This window comes from Gadus chalcogrammus, chromosome 4 (assembly GCF_026213295.1).
Source record: "Gadus chalcogrammus isolate NIFS_2021 chromosome 4, NIFS_Gcha_1.0, whole genome shotgun sequence".
In the NCBI taxonomy this organism is placed as follows: Eukaryota; Metazoa; Chordata; class Actinopteri; order Gadiformes; family Gadidae; genus Gadus; species Gadus chalcogrammus.
The window spans coordinates 1049480-1066882 of record NC_079415.1 but is presented as its reverse complement, the minus strand read 5'-3'; the positions used below and the strand labels follow the sequence as shown (position 1 = coordinate 1066882).

The 17403-nt window shown below is 47.9% G+C and overlaps 2 protein-coding genes across 2 annotated transcripts in view; both read right to left on the bottom strand.

Moving 5' to 3' along the window:
* igf1 (insulin-like growth factor 1) overlaps positions 1-2001 on the bottom strand; it is a 6535-nt gene extending 4534 nt beyond the window's left edge. The window contains exon 1 of the mRNA XM_056587591.1: positions 1857-2001. Within this exon, the coding sequence (XP_056443566.1) occupies positions 1857-2001 (145 nt within the window). The remainder of the gene's footprint in view (positions 1-1856) is intronic.
* A 351-nt stretch (positions 2002-2352) lies between these two features.
* LOC130380399 (ankyrin repeat and BTB/POZ domain-containing protein 3-A) overlaps positions 2353-17403 on the bottom strand; it is a 49704-nt gene continuing 34653 nt past the window's right edge. Inside the window, exons 5-15 of the mRNA XM_056587590.1 lie at positions 17381-17403; positions 12559-12700; positions 8504-8766; positions 7157-7335; positions 5991-6096; positions 4995-5097; positions 3983-4064; positions 3670-3738; positions 3407-3520; positions 2531-2625; positions 2353-2461 (exon numbers count right to left, since the gene is read on the bottom strand). The exon at positions 17381-17403 is cut by the window's right edge and continues 71 nt beyond it. Coding sequence (XP_056443565.1) covers positions 2353-2461; positions 2531-2625; positions 3407-3520; positions 3670-3738; positions 3983-4064; positions 4995-5097; positions 5991-6096; positions 7157-7335; positions 8504-8766; positions 12559-12700; positions 17381-17403 — 1285 coding nt within the window. The remainder of the gene's footprint in view (positions 2462-2530; positions 2626-3406; positions 3521-3669; positions 3739-3982; positions 4065-4994; positions 5098-5990; positions 6097-7156; positions 7336-8503; positions 8767-12558; positions 12701-17380) is intronic.

Below are 17403 nucleotides of genomic sequence, written 5' to 3'. Positions count from 1 at the left end.
AGGAATGGAGGGTTCATTTAAAGCTATGATGGGTAGTATATGTGCACAAGATAAATATACTGTCGTTAACTTTTTAATATAACTTTAAAATAGCTAATCTATGCATTTGTTTTTAAATAATCCAAAAATATCGTTATTTTCTTATATAGGGCATCTAGTTCACATATATCTATGTATCTGTTATCTTACCACACCAAGCAATACAATGTCAATATGGAAATAGGCTATTTCCATATTGTTTATATGATTTTTTTTTGCTTTTGTAAAACAAAATATCTGAAAATGTAAAATAAACTGTATAGTGCTATGTATGTAGGTAAGAAAATAAAGTAGGTTCATATAATTCATCTTCTGTAACTATTTACAGATGTATCGGCCTCTTAGCTGCACACGTTCCCCCACCTAATAAGTCAATTGGCCTAAAATACTTTGTTGAAGTCATCGTACGTCTGCTACAATCCATCGTGTCCTTCGGCTGTCGTATCAGTCATCCAACCCGTTACACAATAAGCATCATTTACCATCCAGACAAGCACCATACAGAATCAACACTTCATGGACCCCAACTCAAACAATTGTTAAATGTTGATTATTTAGAATTCATATTTGACTCATAATTATTTAATTATTATTGTAAGTTTGAAATTTGTTTTTTTAGCGAGAATTCTTTGGACCTTTTTAAAGTTTGGGCTCCAAATCTGGGAATGTCGTTTGCGCTCTATCACAGCGGAAATAAGCGCATTTAAAGTTCGGATAATTTACAGTAGGTTAGAAGAACGTTTCATCATATTTTTAGTTACAGGGAAGCTGAATGGAAAAAACAACCAATAATCCGGCATGGTTTTTAAACAGTAGTAAAAAGGTTAACATCCTCTGCTACTTTTAACACGATTTAGAACAATAGCCTACCCTAATTCAGCTCTACCGTTTTTTTTTTGTTGGCATAGAAAGCAAGTGCTTCACAGACAAACAGACAAAAACATACATGCCCTTTTGCATAAACGAGAAACGAGAAAAAAAGCCAGAGCTTTGTTTTGTTCCGGGAATACATTCGATGAGATTGGTGTCTTCTGCCAAGCGAGAGGGAAAGGGGGGAGTTATCAGAGTAAACACTGTACATTGTAGTTTTAAAAAATAAAAAGCACATAATGGACTTCCAGGACTTATTTACATCTGTCTGAACGCACTTGAAATAAGTTTATGTTTCTCCGTCCCGTGACCCCCATGTGTTGGTTACACACGAGAAGAGAGAAGAAGAGACATCGATCCCCTCGACGCGGTGAAGTGAGAGCCGCTACGTAAACTAGCGATATGGCCTCGGCGAGCGTCATGCATAAACTGTCCAGAGGGGGGAGCCCACGGGCCGGTGGTCCTCAATGGAAAAAGTCCAGCTTGCGCATCCGATCTTTTTCCAAGCATTCCGTGATCGGTGTCTCTTTTCCGAATCACAAAATCGTATGCACTTACACACACGCACTTACACACACACACGCACACACGCACACGGAGTAGAAAAACACAGGTGAAGCACACAATGTGTGTGTGTGTCCGTTACCAAAAAACATGACAGGATGCTTTGATGTCGTTCGCCCAGGAGGCTTCCCTTCCCCTCGATCTCCCAATGGCTTCAGTTGACATCTCTGGTTTGGTCCACCGTCTGAACCTGCTCGGGTGGCTGAGGGTGGCTGTGGATGGTTTCAGTTTGTCTGATGTACTCTACCTTTTAGTTTTTTAAGTTTTGTTTTCAAAGAGCGCCAAGTAGCACAAAAAGAGCTAAACTTCTAAGTTGGTCCCTTTTTTAGCTTCCCCAAACCATCGTTGGAGGTGTTTCCATGCACGTATCGGATGTGAAGTACGGTCGTATGTTTCAAGTCCGCAGGGTCTCGACGAAGACTCCAGAGAGTCGCGGTCGGAGAAGTCCGTTCTTTCGTCCACGACAGTTTCCTTGCGTTTGAGCTCCACAGTCGTACTTTGACAACGTTTCAAGGACAACAGCCGCATTTCGCAGACTTTTTCAAATGCTTTAGGTTCTGAGCGTTTCGAGACAAGAGACCACCAATGAAATCCCTCGTTGATGCACGAGCCAATGGCAGCGTCTGAATATTCCTTTATAAGGGCATAGGGCGGAGGAGGAGGTGGGGGTGGAGGTGAACGGGCAGGAAGGGAACGCATGGAGGCCAAGTCAGTTGCATCTTTTTGGCACTAGTGTGTGTGTGTGTGTGTGTGTGTGTGTGTGTGGTAGAGTGGTTGGCGGTCGCAGCGGGGGGGGGGCTGCGGGGGTTGTGGTTCTTGGGGGGCGTGGCTAGGTGGTGGGGGGCGGGGCTAGGCTTGGGAGGGAGGGGCCAGGGAGGGTCACACCACGGAGCCCTTGGAGGCGGACAGGTGGATGGAACGGATGCGTGTGGTCAGCGTCTTCTCCAGCTCCAGGAGGATGTCGGAGCAGATGCCGGGGGAGGCGGGGCTGGAGGCGGGGCTCTCGGCCGCGGCGGGGGCGGCGGCGAGCTGCTGGGCGGGCGGCGACAGCTCGTACAGCAGCTGCTTGAAGGGCTCCAGGTCCGTCAGCAGCACCATGTTCTTCAGGAAGAAGCCCTCGATGAACGCCGTCAGATCGGCCGCACCCAGGAACTGAGAGGGGGAGGGGGGAGAGAGGAGGGGGGGAGGGAGGTGGGAGGGAGGGAGAACGGAGGGGAGAGGAGGGAGGGGGGGGGGAGGGAGAGGAGGGAGAAGGGGAGGGGAGAGGGAAGATGAGGGGGGGAGGGAGGGAGGATGGGGAGGGGAGAGGGAAGATGAGGGAGGGGGGGAAGGAGGGAGGATGGGGAGAGGAGAGAAGGGAGGGGAGAGGAGGGGGGAGAGGGAAGATGAGGGAGGGGTAGAGGAGGGAGGAGGGGGACCAGGGTTAAGTGAAGGCAGGTTTTGTTGTTGCTATGTTGCCAGTATCATAATTAAAAGGGATCAAAGGGATCTCATATGATTAGAGAGGGTTTACAAGAGATGTGATTCGATGATGAGGCCCTCTGATCCTAATTCCAATAAACAATCAAAATCCATTTTGCGTCCCGCGGAGATTTGGCTGTTGGATTTAATGAACACATCAGCGAACCGTCTGGAAAGAGTCCTCTTTTTAAATACCATCTTTCCCCAGCATGTGATATTATAGAGAGGACATCAATTAATGACATTCATGTAATCTAAAAATTAATAATTAATATTTTGAATTTTGACTATGTTAAAAGTAGTGCAAATTGTAAAGGTTGGACCTTTTAATTGAGTTAAAAGACAACGTAAAAATCTCCCATATTTTGTGGTAGTGTATGGGGCAGGCTGTGGTTCAGATCAGCAGTAAGGAATATTTAACCAACTATGCAAAGAAACAAGGTTTTCAATGCACCACACTCTGTGTGTGCACCTTGGCGTGCTTGTAGAGGTCCACGCAGGTCTCCGTGGTGATGTTCTTGGAGCAGATGATCTCACAGTGCCGCTGCAGAGCTTCCAGTTGGAAGAATTTGGCAGCAGACAAGAGCTGGAACAGAATAGTAGAAAACAATAGACGACGATGATGGTGAGAGAGAACTGAAGCGCGGCCGTATAGGGGGGGGGGGTCATCCCACAGATTGCTGTCAGTGATGATGTGTGCTCCGTGTTTAACGTCTTTATGATCGGCGCGCTCACCTCCATTATCTCCGTGTTTCGGATGTGCAACGTTTCTGTTCCGCCGTAATACAGAAACTTCATGACCAGCTGTGACACACAACACATACACAGTTAGGAATCAAACTTAGAGAGATGTTTTATATCTGTAAGTACAACTTTTTTTGCATATAGCGTTCTTTCATTCGTTCTTTTATACAGTCGATTATGAACTAAACGCAAACATTCAGCGTTCGTGAACGCCGTCAGAGCCAGCTAACACGTCTAGTTTATATAAAGAGGTTTGTTGCTCTCAACGAGAGGTGGGAATGAAACAAGTTAATCTGCCTCTCACATGGAAAATGTTGTACTTGACGTGGCTGATCTCGATGCAGGTGTTCTCTGCTGCCGGTCGGTTCTGGAGCAAAGACTTGAACCTTGGAGAGACAAAAAAGGTTATTAGAATTATATATAATTATGAGAACAATATGTTATAACATATATTTAATATCGCATATTCCGGCTATAGGAAATGCTGTAGGAAATAGCCTTAAGGGCAGGGTTTGAGTTAGGTGGGAGCCAGTGGGAGCTGGGCTCCCATAGAGAGAGGTCTGGCTCCCATGAAAGCAGCAAACTCAAATATCTGTGGGGGTCTCTGAAAATACAGCAGCATAATATTCTATTGACGTTAAGTGAGGGATAATAGAACGCCGGTCATTATCGGGAAAGTAAGCCCAGACAGGGCGAACCGGACACCGACGCGAAACTGAGGTGGCTTGCTTCGACCTGAAGGGGCTTATTTTCGATAATGAGCGGCTACTTGCCAAACAAAAAAATAACTTCACAAGGTGTGTCTTTTTACAATTGATTTGTTACCATTCGTAGTGTTGACTAGCAGAGAAAAAGTTAGCAAAAGACGTTGACGTCGCTTAGCAACCAAAGACGCTGGCGTTGTGAAGGGCCCATGCCCTTCACAACGAGCCGTGTCATAATAGCTTATATTTACTTGCGCATCTATATTTATTTATTTTTCAAGAGACCCCCACAGAGATGGAATCATAACTCGAACCCTGCTTAAGAGCAATGGTACTACTTTGGCTTTCTGCCACTTTTCAGACTAGAATGGGCAATGGGACTCTATCCTTCATCATCTGAGGGAAATGGACTGAACCGGAAATATTTGATGAGTTCGTGAGTTGAAAAGTCCAACCAGCTCGCGCAAAGGTACCATCATTATAAAACGCCTCTCAGCCGTAGCGGTCTGCAGAGATCACTGGGATGAGGAGCGAATGATTAATGAGACGCATGCCCCTCCCTCACAGACAGAACCGGGCCGTGGCGTCACGGGACGCTGTCCATAGGTTTACCTGGCCGAGGCGGTGAACAGCAGCACTTTGTGTGCATAGAAGGGCTTCCCTTCCACCAGGAAGGTGACGTCAGACATCTCCTTGTTGTTGAGGAAGTGAGGGTCTGTGGGCGACAGCACGGATTAGGTTGATGACCGACACACAGAAAAAAAACAACGTAATTAAACGAGTGATTCATTATGCTTCCATTGGCTTTATCAGACCAGACATTTTACCCATTGTGCACTGAGTTTTATTCTCAGTCTGTCTGAATCTCTCTCTTTCTCTCTCTCTCTCTCTCTCTCTCTCTCTCTCTCTCTCTCTCTCTCTCTCTCTCTCTCTCTCTCTCTCTCTCTCTGTCTTGCTCTCACTCCCTCTTTCTCTCTCTATCTGTGTCTATCTGTGTCTCTCTCCCTCTCTCTCCCTCTGAAACACACACACACACACACACACACACACACACACACACACACACACACACACTTTGTTGTGTGTGTTCCAGTCGTGAACATAAGCACCACCAGATGGCGCTGCAGGGCCTTGCCTTCAGCGGGCACTCTGCTGCATAGTCAATCAATCTGCGGCCCCGCCGACTGAGGCTGGTAGGTAACATTATTACTGTTTGACTTCAGAAAGGCATCGCAGCCTTTAAGTTGTTTTTGTTTAGGGTAAACAACGGAGGATTGATGAAACACGCTCGCTCAGCAGATTGTGATTTTCAAATCAAATATTTCACATCATACTGTCCCCGGGACATTTTGGGTTTTTTGTTTGTCGTTCTAGTAACGAATCTCAATAAAGCATTACAGGTACATCCGTTCTCCAACGCTTACTTCGCTGCCCTGTTTATATTGGATCATGTCTTTGCTGCGGAGACACAAGGATTCGGTTGTACAGCCGCGTTATGAATCAATCATTTCTGAAGAAGATGCGTCTAATCGTTGCTAGAGGCCATGCCCTAGCCCCCCCTCAGCTAAACCCCCCCCCCCCCCCCCATATCGGCCGCCGGTTTCTTACCGAGACGTGAGGTCTGCTTCTTCTTTATCTCTGTCAGTTTGGGGATGGGGAACGGTCCGTAGCACTGCGTGAAGATAACGGCCAGCTGCTGGCTAATCACCTCATTCTGTTAGTCAAACATAAAAAAAGAACAACACGCAAAACAACACAGATGTGAGAAATGAGATAGGCACTCATTAGCTTAATGTGCTTCTTCTCCTAGCCTGCGCCGCTCGACAAATTACACGACGCAGAAGTGTACGCTAAGCCTCGTTCTCATGTTCATTTATGAGATGCTAATGTAAGGGGCCTGCACTAACTTGTGCAATTTAGAAAAGGTTTGGCAATTACTGGGGAGTACTGGAGGAAGATACATCTTTGATTTTGTTCCTCTGGACAAGGGTTTCGGTTTAATTCTTTATTTCTTTCTTTGTTCTTGAGCTAAGAGAGGTATGTTTGAAATCTGGTCCTATTAGCGCGCTACATCCCAGCAGACATGTCATAGTATGTTATACGGCACAACCGGGCTCTGACCTCTATACATGACTAAACGGTAAGTGGACTGTATTGTTATTGTGCTTTTATCCAAAGCGCTTTACAATATCGTCTGACATTCACCCATTCACGCACACATTCACACACCTGCTCCAGCTCGTTGAGAGCGGTCAGGGTGAGGTGTGTTGCTCAGGGACACCTCGACACTCCGCTAGCAGGAGCCGGGGATCGAACCAGCAACCTCGTGGTTACCAGCCGACCCGCTCTACCTCCTGAGCGACTGCTGTCCATCCAGTCGATACGACTAACCCGTACGCGTGTCAATACAGGCTATTAGTATGTGCTACACATGAACCTCCTAAGATGGCCCAATTTGATTGGTTCGCTATCTCGGGATAATTGGCAATATCCCGAGATTGAGATCTCAAACTCGGGATATTATTTTCAGCGCAAAATATCCCGCTTTTTTTGCTAATAAAAACGAATAAATTCCGTCAAAAAGTGTTATCTTGTTTATTTTTGGGAGTGTTCACGTGTAGTATATACTAAAACAATTATTCACCTCAGGCTCCGGGAATAGCCTCAATAGAAAAATGGAGGATAGAACAGTGAATGGTGGGCGTTTCCCCACGATTCAGCGTTCACAACCCAGACCCAGACGCCCATAAGCTGAGCACGGCCAGTGGAGGCACCTTGCTGGCGCGGAGGATCTGGAACATGAGCGGCAGGCCGTGGGTGATGAGCTCCTCGGTGTACTCGTCCTCCTGGATGGCGCTGAAGTCCTTGAGCAGCCCCTGGATCAGAGGCCGCCGCTGCTGGATGAAGCAGGTCCTCAGCGACTCCAGCCAGGTGTGCAGCGTCCATGGGACCCCTGAGGAGACACACGCGCACCCCCCCCCACAGTCAGTAAACGGGGTTTTAAGACGGGGGAAGTCACTCTGGGGATTACACAATCGGAGAGAGTACTGCGTCATATGGGCGCTGAAAAGAATCTCGTCGTATTTCCACTTTTAATGTGGAAACACGGCGGGAAGGTTGGAGCAGTGAAACCGTTTTGTCGTTTGTGTATTCTGCAGAATCTGCGTTGATTGTTGCAGACTTTGGACGACAGATATATGAAGCGGTACTCTCTGGTATCAGAGAACGGCCAAACATGGCGGTTCCCCTTCAACCAACCAATGAGATCATCAGCCAAGGAAAGGATAATGTTTGGAGGGACATTGGAAACGGGAAAGGTCTACACCGAAGAAGCCCGAAGCTACAGAGCTAATGTCACCATCGGCGACAGAACAAACACAAGGTCAAACAAACAGCTGTTGTCGGTACACCACAGTCGGTACAGGTGTTTACAATTATCAACAACGGCAACGGGGAGCATTTTTAGTGCACGTACAAGCACAGTTGGAAATGAACACGTGGACAAATGGAAAGCACCACTCAAACACGATGGAATCACGCAGACAACCAGCGCCTGAGAAGCTAGAGTCGAAGTGCTTTCAAAGAGTTGTTTCTGTTAAGTATTTTATGACTAGGCTGGACGAGTGGGTCTGTGTGTGTGTGGGGGGGAGACTACTGAGTATGTGTAGAGCCCAGACAAGGACAGGCAGCTACCACCTCACACTCAAAGGAAATGGCATCATGTCCTCTGCTCAATCCAATGTTGCATTGGAAAGGATAACTTTTAGATCAAAAGTCTAGCTCGGATCAGTGTGTGCACGTGTGTGCATGTGAAAGACAGTTCATGAGTCTGAGCGCATGAGTGTGTGTGTGTGTGTGTGTGTTTGGGTGCGAGTGAGTGTGAATGTGTGTGTGTGAGCGAAAGAGTGTGAGTGTGTGTGAGTTTGCACTTGTAAGCGTGTGTGTGTGTGTGTGTGTGTGCGTGCGTGAGTGTGAGTGTGCGTGTACATTGTGTGTGTGTGTGTAGCACAGGACAGGACAGGTAGAAGAGCGCGACAGCGAGCGGTTAGCTCCAGCGGACGGTGGCAGCGGTGTTGGGGCGTCGGGCGCGCGCGGTGGCGGCGGCGGCGGCTGAGTCTGACCTAAGCTGCGGATGTCTATGGTGATGTCCACGTGGCCGTGCTCGGCGCTGTGGTACATGGCCTCTCTCAGGGCTCTCAGTTTGGCCTTTCCTGTTCGCAGCAGCGTGGCTCCGCCTCCGTTGGGGAGCAGCAGCGGCAGAGGGGGCGGGGCCGCCCGCTTGTCCCCGCCCCCGGGCTCAGAGCCCTCGGCCAGGATCTCCTCCAGCGACAGGACGTCCCCCTTCTCCTTCTCCGTCTGGGACAGGAGCCGCCGGAACACGTTCCTGTTGGGAGGAGGGGGAGGAGTAGGAGGAGGAGGGGGAGGAGGAGGAGGAGGAGGAGGAGGAGGAGGAGGGGGAGGAGGAGGAGGGACAGAAGGGGAGGAGGAGGAGGGAGAGGTGGAGGAGGGACAGAAGGGGAGGAGGAGGAGGAGGGGGAGGAGGAGGAGGGACAGAAGGGGAGGAGGAGGAGGAGTAGGAGGAGGGACAGAAGGGGAGGAGGAGGAGGAGTAGGAGGGGGAGGAGGAGGAGGGACAGAAGGGGAGGAGTAGGAGGGGGAGGAGGGACAGGAGGGGGAGGAGGGACAGAAGGGGAGGAGGGACAGAAAGGGGGAGGGGGAGGAGTTTGGGGAGGAGGGACAGAAGGGGAAGAGGAAGGAGAGACGGGGAGGAGGAGGAGTCGGGGGGAGGAGGGAGAGAAGGGGAGGAGGAGGGAGGAGGAGGAGTAGGAGGAGGAGGGAGAGAAGGGGAGGAGGAAGTGGTCGGGGAAAGACACAGTCATCTAGATTTTTGTGCGATGCACGACGTGTCTGTGATCTACGTATGTTTGACATTTATTCAGCCTATGTTTGATGTACGATGTTTATATGACCCAGAGTGTGTATTTGATGTATGTATGATGTTTATGCTGTGTGACATGATGTGTATACACAGGTTGTATATATGGCGTGCAGTTTACAAGTGATTCATAAACGTGAGGATTTCATTGGATCGTGGATCGAGTGACACGATGATGTCAGATTCGATGCATCAAGCGTTTGTAGAGTTGTCAAACAGGTGAATTATGTGTGTCAATGAGCAGTCCTTTGTCAAGTTATGGTGCCTGGAAGCCCATTCAGTGTTATATTGCCTGAGTTTGAATAATTTCTGAAGAGTGAACATCTCTTGCACCTTTCTCATCTACCTGTCATCGTTTTATATTGTTGTGTGAGGGGAGGCTTATGAACCAACCCCACCACATCCACGGTATAGTCTGTAACCCGGCAACGATCAGCGTCCCTGTGTCGCCCTCGATAGCGCTACAGCTGAGGCCCGTCGAGACACCGCTCAGCTCCTTGATTCACAGCGATCCGTGGTGAGAGCCCCCCAACACCACAACACGCCCCCCTCCACCGCACGCCTCCTGTGTTCCCTGAGGTCCTCCTTACTTCCGCCTCATTCCCGTTCCCCGGTCTCGAGGCTTTCTGATTCTGTCCGTCTCCTATCCCCGTGTGTGAAGCCTCCCGGTGGTTCCTGTGTCTTCTGAGATCCTGGTCATCCTGTTTGACCGGTTTTGATTTGTAATCCTTTGCGATTGGGTTCACACCTCGCACCTGCTTGAACGGCGCTGCACCTTGTCGTTAACGACATCGCTGGATAGTAAATAAATAGTACCAAGTAATTAACCCAGGCGTTAATTATAAAAGCATCTCTCTGATCTTCCACACCATAAGGCAAGGCAAGGCAACTCTATATGTATCACTTTACATACACGAGGCAGACTCAGATGTGCTTCAGATACAATATAATGAAGTGATATAATAAAACCGCAGTTAAAAAATGCATTGTAGAAAGCAACGCAATGCATTTAGGATTTAGCAGAAAGCTAAAGCCAACATGAAAGTCTTCCGTGTTGTTTTAAAGCGGTCAGAGTGGGGGGGTGGTCTTAAATAACAGCGGCCCACTTCGTAGAGAGCCAGCGAGGGGGTCTACGGGGGGATACGCCTGCAGCAGCACCCCCTCTCTGCTCCTCGCTCCTCCTCTTCCGCTGCCCCCCCCCCCCTCCGTCGTCCGTCGATCTCCCCTCAACCTTTTCCTTCGGTTCCGACAGGTCAAAGGTCAGCTCTCTGAAATGGATCATCTGCTGGTGACCTCCTGTGGGTGGTGATGTCTCCCTCTCTGTGGGTGACCTGTGGGTGGTGATGTCTCCCTCTCTGTGGGGGGTGATGTCTCCCTCTCTGTGGGTGGTGATGTCTCCCTCTCTGTGGGTGGTGATGTCTCCCTCTCTGTGGGTGGTGATGTCTCCCTCTCTGTGGGTGGTGATGTCTCCCTCTCTGTGGGGGGTGATGTCTCCCTCTCTGTGGGGGGTGATGTCTCCCTCTCTCTGGGTGGTGATGTCTCCCTCTCTGTGGGGGGTGATGTCTCCCTCTCTGTGGGGGGTGATGTCTCCCTCTCTGTGGGTGGTGATATCTCCCTCTCTGTGGGTGACCTGTGGGTGGTGATGACTCCCTCTCTGGGTGACCTGTGGGTGGTGATGTCTCCCTCTCTGTTCCGCGGGAGCCCAGTGATGGGATGTTCTGAGATCAACAATATGTGACGCCAGGGTTCCCCTGAACATGTGACGTCGATTCATGTCTTATTGACGCAGACGGGGTCATTCGACATTTAGAATCCATTTTGTCTTTCGGTGGCGTTCTTCCGATAAGATATCATTTTATATTTATAGTTAATAAAATATCATATAGCGTTTGCATTAGCCTTTGAATGCATTTGAATTTCCCTCTGTCTGTCTGTCTGTCTGTCTGTCTGTCTGTCTGTCTGTCTGTCTGTCTGTCTGTCTGTCTGTCTGTCTATGTGTCCGTCCGTCCGTCCGTTGTTAATTATATTCCATTAATATATATTATATACTAGACCATATATTCCATTCCTCCACCTCCGCTGAGAGGTATTGCAGCTGCTATACATACGACCCCCATCTACATAAACGGCCCATTAAGGCAGACGCTACGGCAGAACCCAGGGGCCCCCACGGTGTGCGAGCCAGAAGCCCACAGGGTAATGGATATTCCTAATAAGTAATACGGCTGCGTTGCTGTGTTCCCTCCCTCCCCCTCCCCCCCGCCCACCCTGACACCTCACGCACATTAATGGAGACGTCTTTTAGGATTTATTTTTTTGAAATGACGTCAAAGCCGACTCAGACTAAATGGAGCAGGGGGGCTTTTATCTTGAAGTGTGCGAGCCTGAGGAGTTGTTGTTTGGCTCGTGATACGCTGTGTGAGCCGCGGTGGCTCTAGGGGGGGGGGTGGGGTGGGCGGTCACCAGGCGTGTGAGTGGTCGCGGGCGACTCAGCGGATGTGTGTCTGTTGTGTCAGGGAGGAACAGACGCGCTGTCGTGTGTGTTTCCATGAGTCATGCATGTCCGGCACATGATGTGTGCCTGTGTAACCATATATGTGTGTATCCATGCGTGGGTGCATCCATTTGTGTGTGTTTTTCCCCCATGTATCACGTGTGTGTGTGTGTGTGTTTGTGTGTGCTACCTGTGTCAGTGTGCAGCTTCCAGGCAGAAGTGTATGTGTGTGTTACCTGTGTGTGTTTGTGTGTGACATGTGTCCTTGTGGTTCCGTGTTACCTCTGTGTTTGTGTGTGAACAGGTGGATGTCTAACCTTTGCTTGTGTGAGTGTGTGTGCGTGTGTGTGTCCCCTGTATGAGTGTGTGTGTGTGTGTGTGTGTGTGTGTTTGTGTGTTGTTGTGTGTGTGTGTGTGTGTGTGTGTGTGTGTCTGTGTGTGGTGTGTGTGTAACCTGTGTCTGTGTGTGTGTGTACAGGGCCGTTGCACCAAGTCCTGGGCCCCTATACAAGAGGTACTGATGCCCCCCCCCCCCCCCCGAATTCCCCCTACCAGCCCCCTGCGCTGAATTGTTGACGGGGGGACGGGTGTGTGTGTGTGTGTGTGTGTGTGGTGTGTGTCTGTGTGTGTGTGTGTATGTATTTGTGTGTGTGTATGTATTTGTGTGTGTGTCTGTGTGTGTGTGTGTAAGTATTTGTGTGTGTGTGTGTGTGTGTGTGTGTGTGGTGTGTGTCTGTGTGTGTGTACCTGTGGCCGTGCGCCGCTGCCAGGCTGAAGGAGTTCATGTCCCCCTGGGGGGCGGCGGGCGAGACGATCCCGTTGCGACTCACCGTCCCGATCATCGGGTCAGCGCCGCGCTCCAGGAGCACGCTGACCAGCTCGAAGTTACCTGAACACACACACACACGCACACACATGCACACACACACACAGACACACACAGACACACACAGACACACACACACACACACACAGACAAAGGTTATACACACACACAGGTGACACACACAAACACACACATGTACATCTAACCCTGGGACGGTTACAATGAAATGGAAGCCCACGAATAAATGTGGAAAAGTATTTCCTCATTTGGTCGTATTTTTTTATTATTTTAATGAGTGCTGCAAATCAGCCAATCAACACGGGTCGATGTGCTTCACGAGACAGTCTAGTTTCTATGATCTGAGGCTAAAAGATCGGCTGAGGTTCGTCACTCGATTCTTAATTAGGATGTCCAAGACCAGAGGACGCGACCGTGTGTCTGATGAATATCTTTCATGTCTGATGGGGATATTACACCACATAATGTGATCATAAAAAGTAAATTTCATTCTGTGTAAAAAAAGGTCGACACCTCTTTTCAGTTAACATGCTGACCTTTCCCGGAGAAAGTTTCCCACTATCTCTGAAAGGTCAAACATAACCGTAAAAGTCAGATGGTAAGTGTGTTGAAAAAAAGGAGAATGATGATGTATTTATGTAATGCAGTTCAGCTCACGAACCTTCTAGCCGAAAGATATTCCCTCGTGCAGACTTATTTAAAATTGTGCCATCATTTAATTAGCAGAAGCCGGACCAAAGTTATATTTCCTTTCCTTTCTAGTTTCCTGCCTTCGGTCAATTTCCTGTGTGTTAGCTTATGCTGGAGATGTGAAACTTGGCAGGCAAATCGATGTGTTGAGGCATCTCAGAAATGTATATTATGTTGCCATGGCAATGGTGGTTGCCATGGCATGTGTATCCACGACGTAGGGAGTACATTAGTTGTTCGTATGAAAATGTAATCTAGCATAGAAATCCATATGCCACATCTATACCCACAAGGGAACTGTGTAGATTCTTGTCGTCGGCATAGCTGCATGATCAAACTTCACCAAGCTTCACACATATGACACAAAGGAAATCACCAAGTCTTATCTACAATAAGGGGATGGTTCTTGATTGGCCACTGGGTAATTTCAACCGGCGAGCATCTTGTTTCATCGATCTTGGTGTTTCACCGCGGGGGTCGAGCAGTTGTCTTGTCACCAAAAGGTTGCTAGTTCGATCCCCTAGCTCCTCCTAGCTGAGTGTCGATGTGTCCCTGAGCGAGACACTCAACCCTAACTGCTCCTGACGAGCTGGCAGTCGCCTTGCATGGTTGACTCTGCCGTCGGTGTGTCAATGTGTGTATTAACCGATGTAAGTCGCTTTGGATAAAAGCGTCTGCTAAACGCCCTAATTGTAATTGTAATTGATCTTCAAACTAGTATGTTTGGAGAAGCTCCCTTGTTGATGGTGCCGTCCGAGTCCACTTTGATTGCTGAGGAGTATGAGTCGGATAGCTTCCATTGACATCAATGTTTTTTACAACCCTTTGCATCGAGCTTAGCAGACATCTTCTACAGTGGGAACATTTTGTGTCTTTAATGTAACCTTAAATATCTCAGGGGCTTCATTCAGCTACAATTATAATGGATTAATGCTATTTCATGGTACGTGTATGTAACCTGTATGACTCACCGGTGTAAATAAAGGTATTCATTTTTTTCTTCGCATCAGCCAATCACAAACTCTTTCAGTATTAGCCCCGCCCTCAAATTGTCGTTATAGTTGATCACAAACATCTGTGTGGCCTCTGAACAACAATCACTGAATGACAAGCACATGCTCCAGGATCTTGAGCTATCGAAGAGTAAGGCAAGGATTTACTGCTATTACTACTCACAACATGTTTCAACCAAATATAATTACATGATGGCATTATAATTGTTCAGTCTGAATCAACTAATTTAGTTAGTTTTACTTTTGTTATGTTTGAATATACTGCCAAAGCTGTTGCATTTTATTCATACATGTCTGATATTTTTTAGTTGCCTTGTTCCAAGCCTCATTCCTGGAAATTCAAGAAATTTTCTTCTACAATTGCAGCTGCTGCTGGCAATGTTTTGACTGTTTGCTTCCATACAAGTTTGATGTTTCATTTTCTCGTATTGGGTTGCACGTTTTATTTTGTGTTTTATTCGACTGTATTCAGAAATGTCTGGAAATGCATGTGTTTGGAAATACATGTGTTTGGAAATAAATATATCTGGAAACTAATATCTGGCTCATTTGCAAATTATTTAAGTTGCTATTTCGTGGTGTCATTGTATTTGGATTATGCTGTGCATTACACAAACAGTTCACTCCTTTAAACTGTCTTATTCCTATAAATTTCGCATTAAAATGGTCGTCATCAAAGTCACAACTCGTCTGTTCTGGTACCGCGTTGGTGGACCACGCTCTCTGCCGACGTCAGAACCACAGAGTCGCTCACCAGCTTCCACAGACTCAAGACTCGTCTGTTCAGAGTTCACCTAGACTGCAAAGCCTCCCCCACACCCCCTACGCACTTATTGTATGTATGTCCTTGAATTAAAAACTAGTACTTTGTGTGGCATCTTATCCTAGCTATCTCTGTTGTATACGTGGAATGGGTTAACCTAGCGATTGTTAGTGCACCGCACATGGTTCTATGAACATCCTTTCTGTACTGATGGCGAGATATTGTGCCTTTCTTATAACAAACTTATTTATTGTAAGTCACTTTGGATGAAAGCGACTGCTATTAAATGAAATTCATGAATTTGAGCCTTAACGCGTAACCTCTAGCGAGATGGAGGCCCTGACCCAGAATGGGTTACGGGCGTCATGCAACATGAATAGCCCTTATTGCTGCTTATGGCCAATTCATAGCCACACCATGCGTGGAATGGACTCAGCTGGGTCCGCGGTTGAGGTTTGTGTCATTTGAGTGGGTTGGAACACAAAGCTTTGTTTCTAGAGGATTGTATCAAACACAATTTGACTTCCTAGCTATGTTGGTTTGTTCTTGTCAGACTGGGAGCCTGCTGTCTAAAAGGGCTTCCCTAGGTTCTGCTTGCATCAAAGTTACGTGATTGGTAGAACCACATTGTTGGCTTTGTAAACTGTTGAGACACAGGAGGATTTCTGAGGACATGACTCATGACCTCCCTCGGTGTGCTTTCATGTTTGCTGCGAACGTCAACGTGTTCATTTGAGGGCAATCTGAATAATGTGTCACGACCGAGGTAAACTCATACCTGATCCTCGCCCCTTTCCCCAAACCCCACAAAGAGCAGCTTTTCATTTCGTACTGAATGAGCTCTCAAATGAATGGAACTGAAAAGGACCGTATTGAGGACTTGTGAGGACGCTGAAGCTTTTTATTGTCGTCCTAATCTTCAAAGGGAAATATCTCCACTCTGCTTGCGACTGTAACTCAATAACAAACCTTTTGTCCCCAACCTGTTGCATCGCATAACATTAGTATTTGACATTAAAGCACATTAATATTCTGTACATTAATTCAACATTCCTCCCCGTCTCTCTGCTTGTCCTCAAAATGTTCATGTCGTGCTGCATTGCAAATCCTCGAAGGGAACGTGATTCACTTCTCCATGCTCCATTAGAAGCCTCCTCTCTCAACACTATCGACTGTGAGAGTCTGGAGATTTGGCCAATAATAAGCGGGCTGTTAATGCTCCACTATTACCAGTGGCCGTTTGTTCTATCCCATTAACCGTTACCTCGGCAACGCAGCTGTCTCGGACTGGCCGGGGTCGAGGCCTGCTCGAGGTCGACGGCATAGCTAGCTCAGCGGTGAATAAACAGAGTGTGTGTTCGGGAACACTTGACCGCGGAGATGATGATTTCGACGAAATTACCGATCATCTGAACAGTATCGTTCCCTTCAGGAGGGGAGGAGGAGGAGACTGATGTAGATGAGGGCGTCTGGGAGAAACCTTTGGTATTAATAGTATTTGTATTATATTTATACATAAAAATCATTTTCTGCATCAATATGAACACAGCAATATGCAAGGAATAGACACTCGGGTGACATGTCTGTGTCTTGTTGCACGCCCACAGCCAAACACGCTAAATGAAACATCCTCCAGCAACGACGCATTTGCTACTTTTATTTCTGTTTACATCAGACGAGAACTTAAACAGTTCTCGTCTGATGTAAACTTAACCCCCCCCCCCTCGATACGACTGCCAAGAACTGCAGACACAGCCCAACCTCGCCAGTGGTTAAGCCCTCCTCTCTGAGACTCTACCGTCCCCTCACCGCCGGTCTGTGGACGTGACAGAGACGACAGAATGAAACCCAAGCAGCTTACATTCATATCCCAGCTGTACGACCGAGCGAGCGGTTGGTACTTTAAGACCTCAGTAAGGACGGGCTTCTTCCGAACGGCGTGCAAACGTAGGCAGAGCCCGCTTCCAATGTGGAGCCTGCTGTCTTCATTTATAATCGCAACATACAGTGGATTTGTAAAATGCAAACACACATTTGACCCATTCTGTACTCTGGACTGGAGTTCGATATTCACGCGTCTGAATCTCTCTCACTCTCTCTCCCATTGTCTTCCTCTCTTTCTATTTGTGTCTCTGTCTCTCTCTCTAACCTTCTGTCTCTCATGTTCTCTCTCTTTCTCTCCATTTGTCTCTCTCTTTGTGTGTCTCTGTCTCTCACTCGGACACACACACACACACACACACACACACACTCTGGTACCTGCGGCGGCGGCTAGCTGTAGC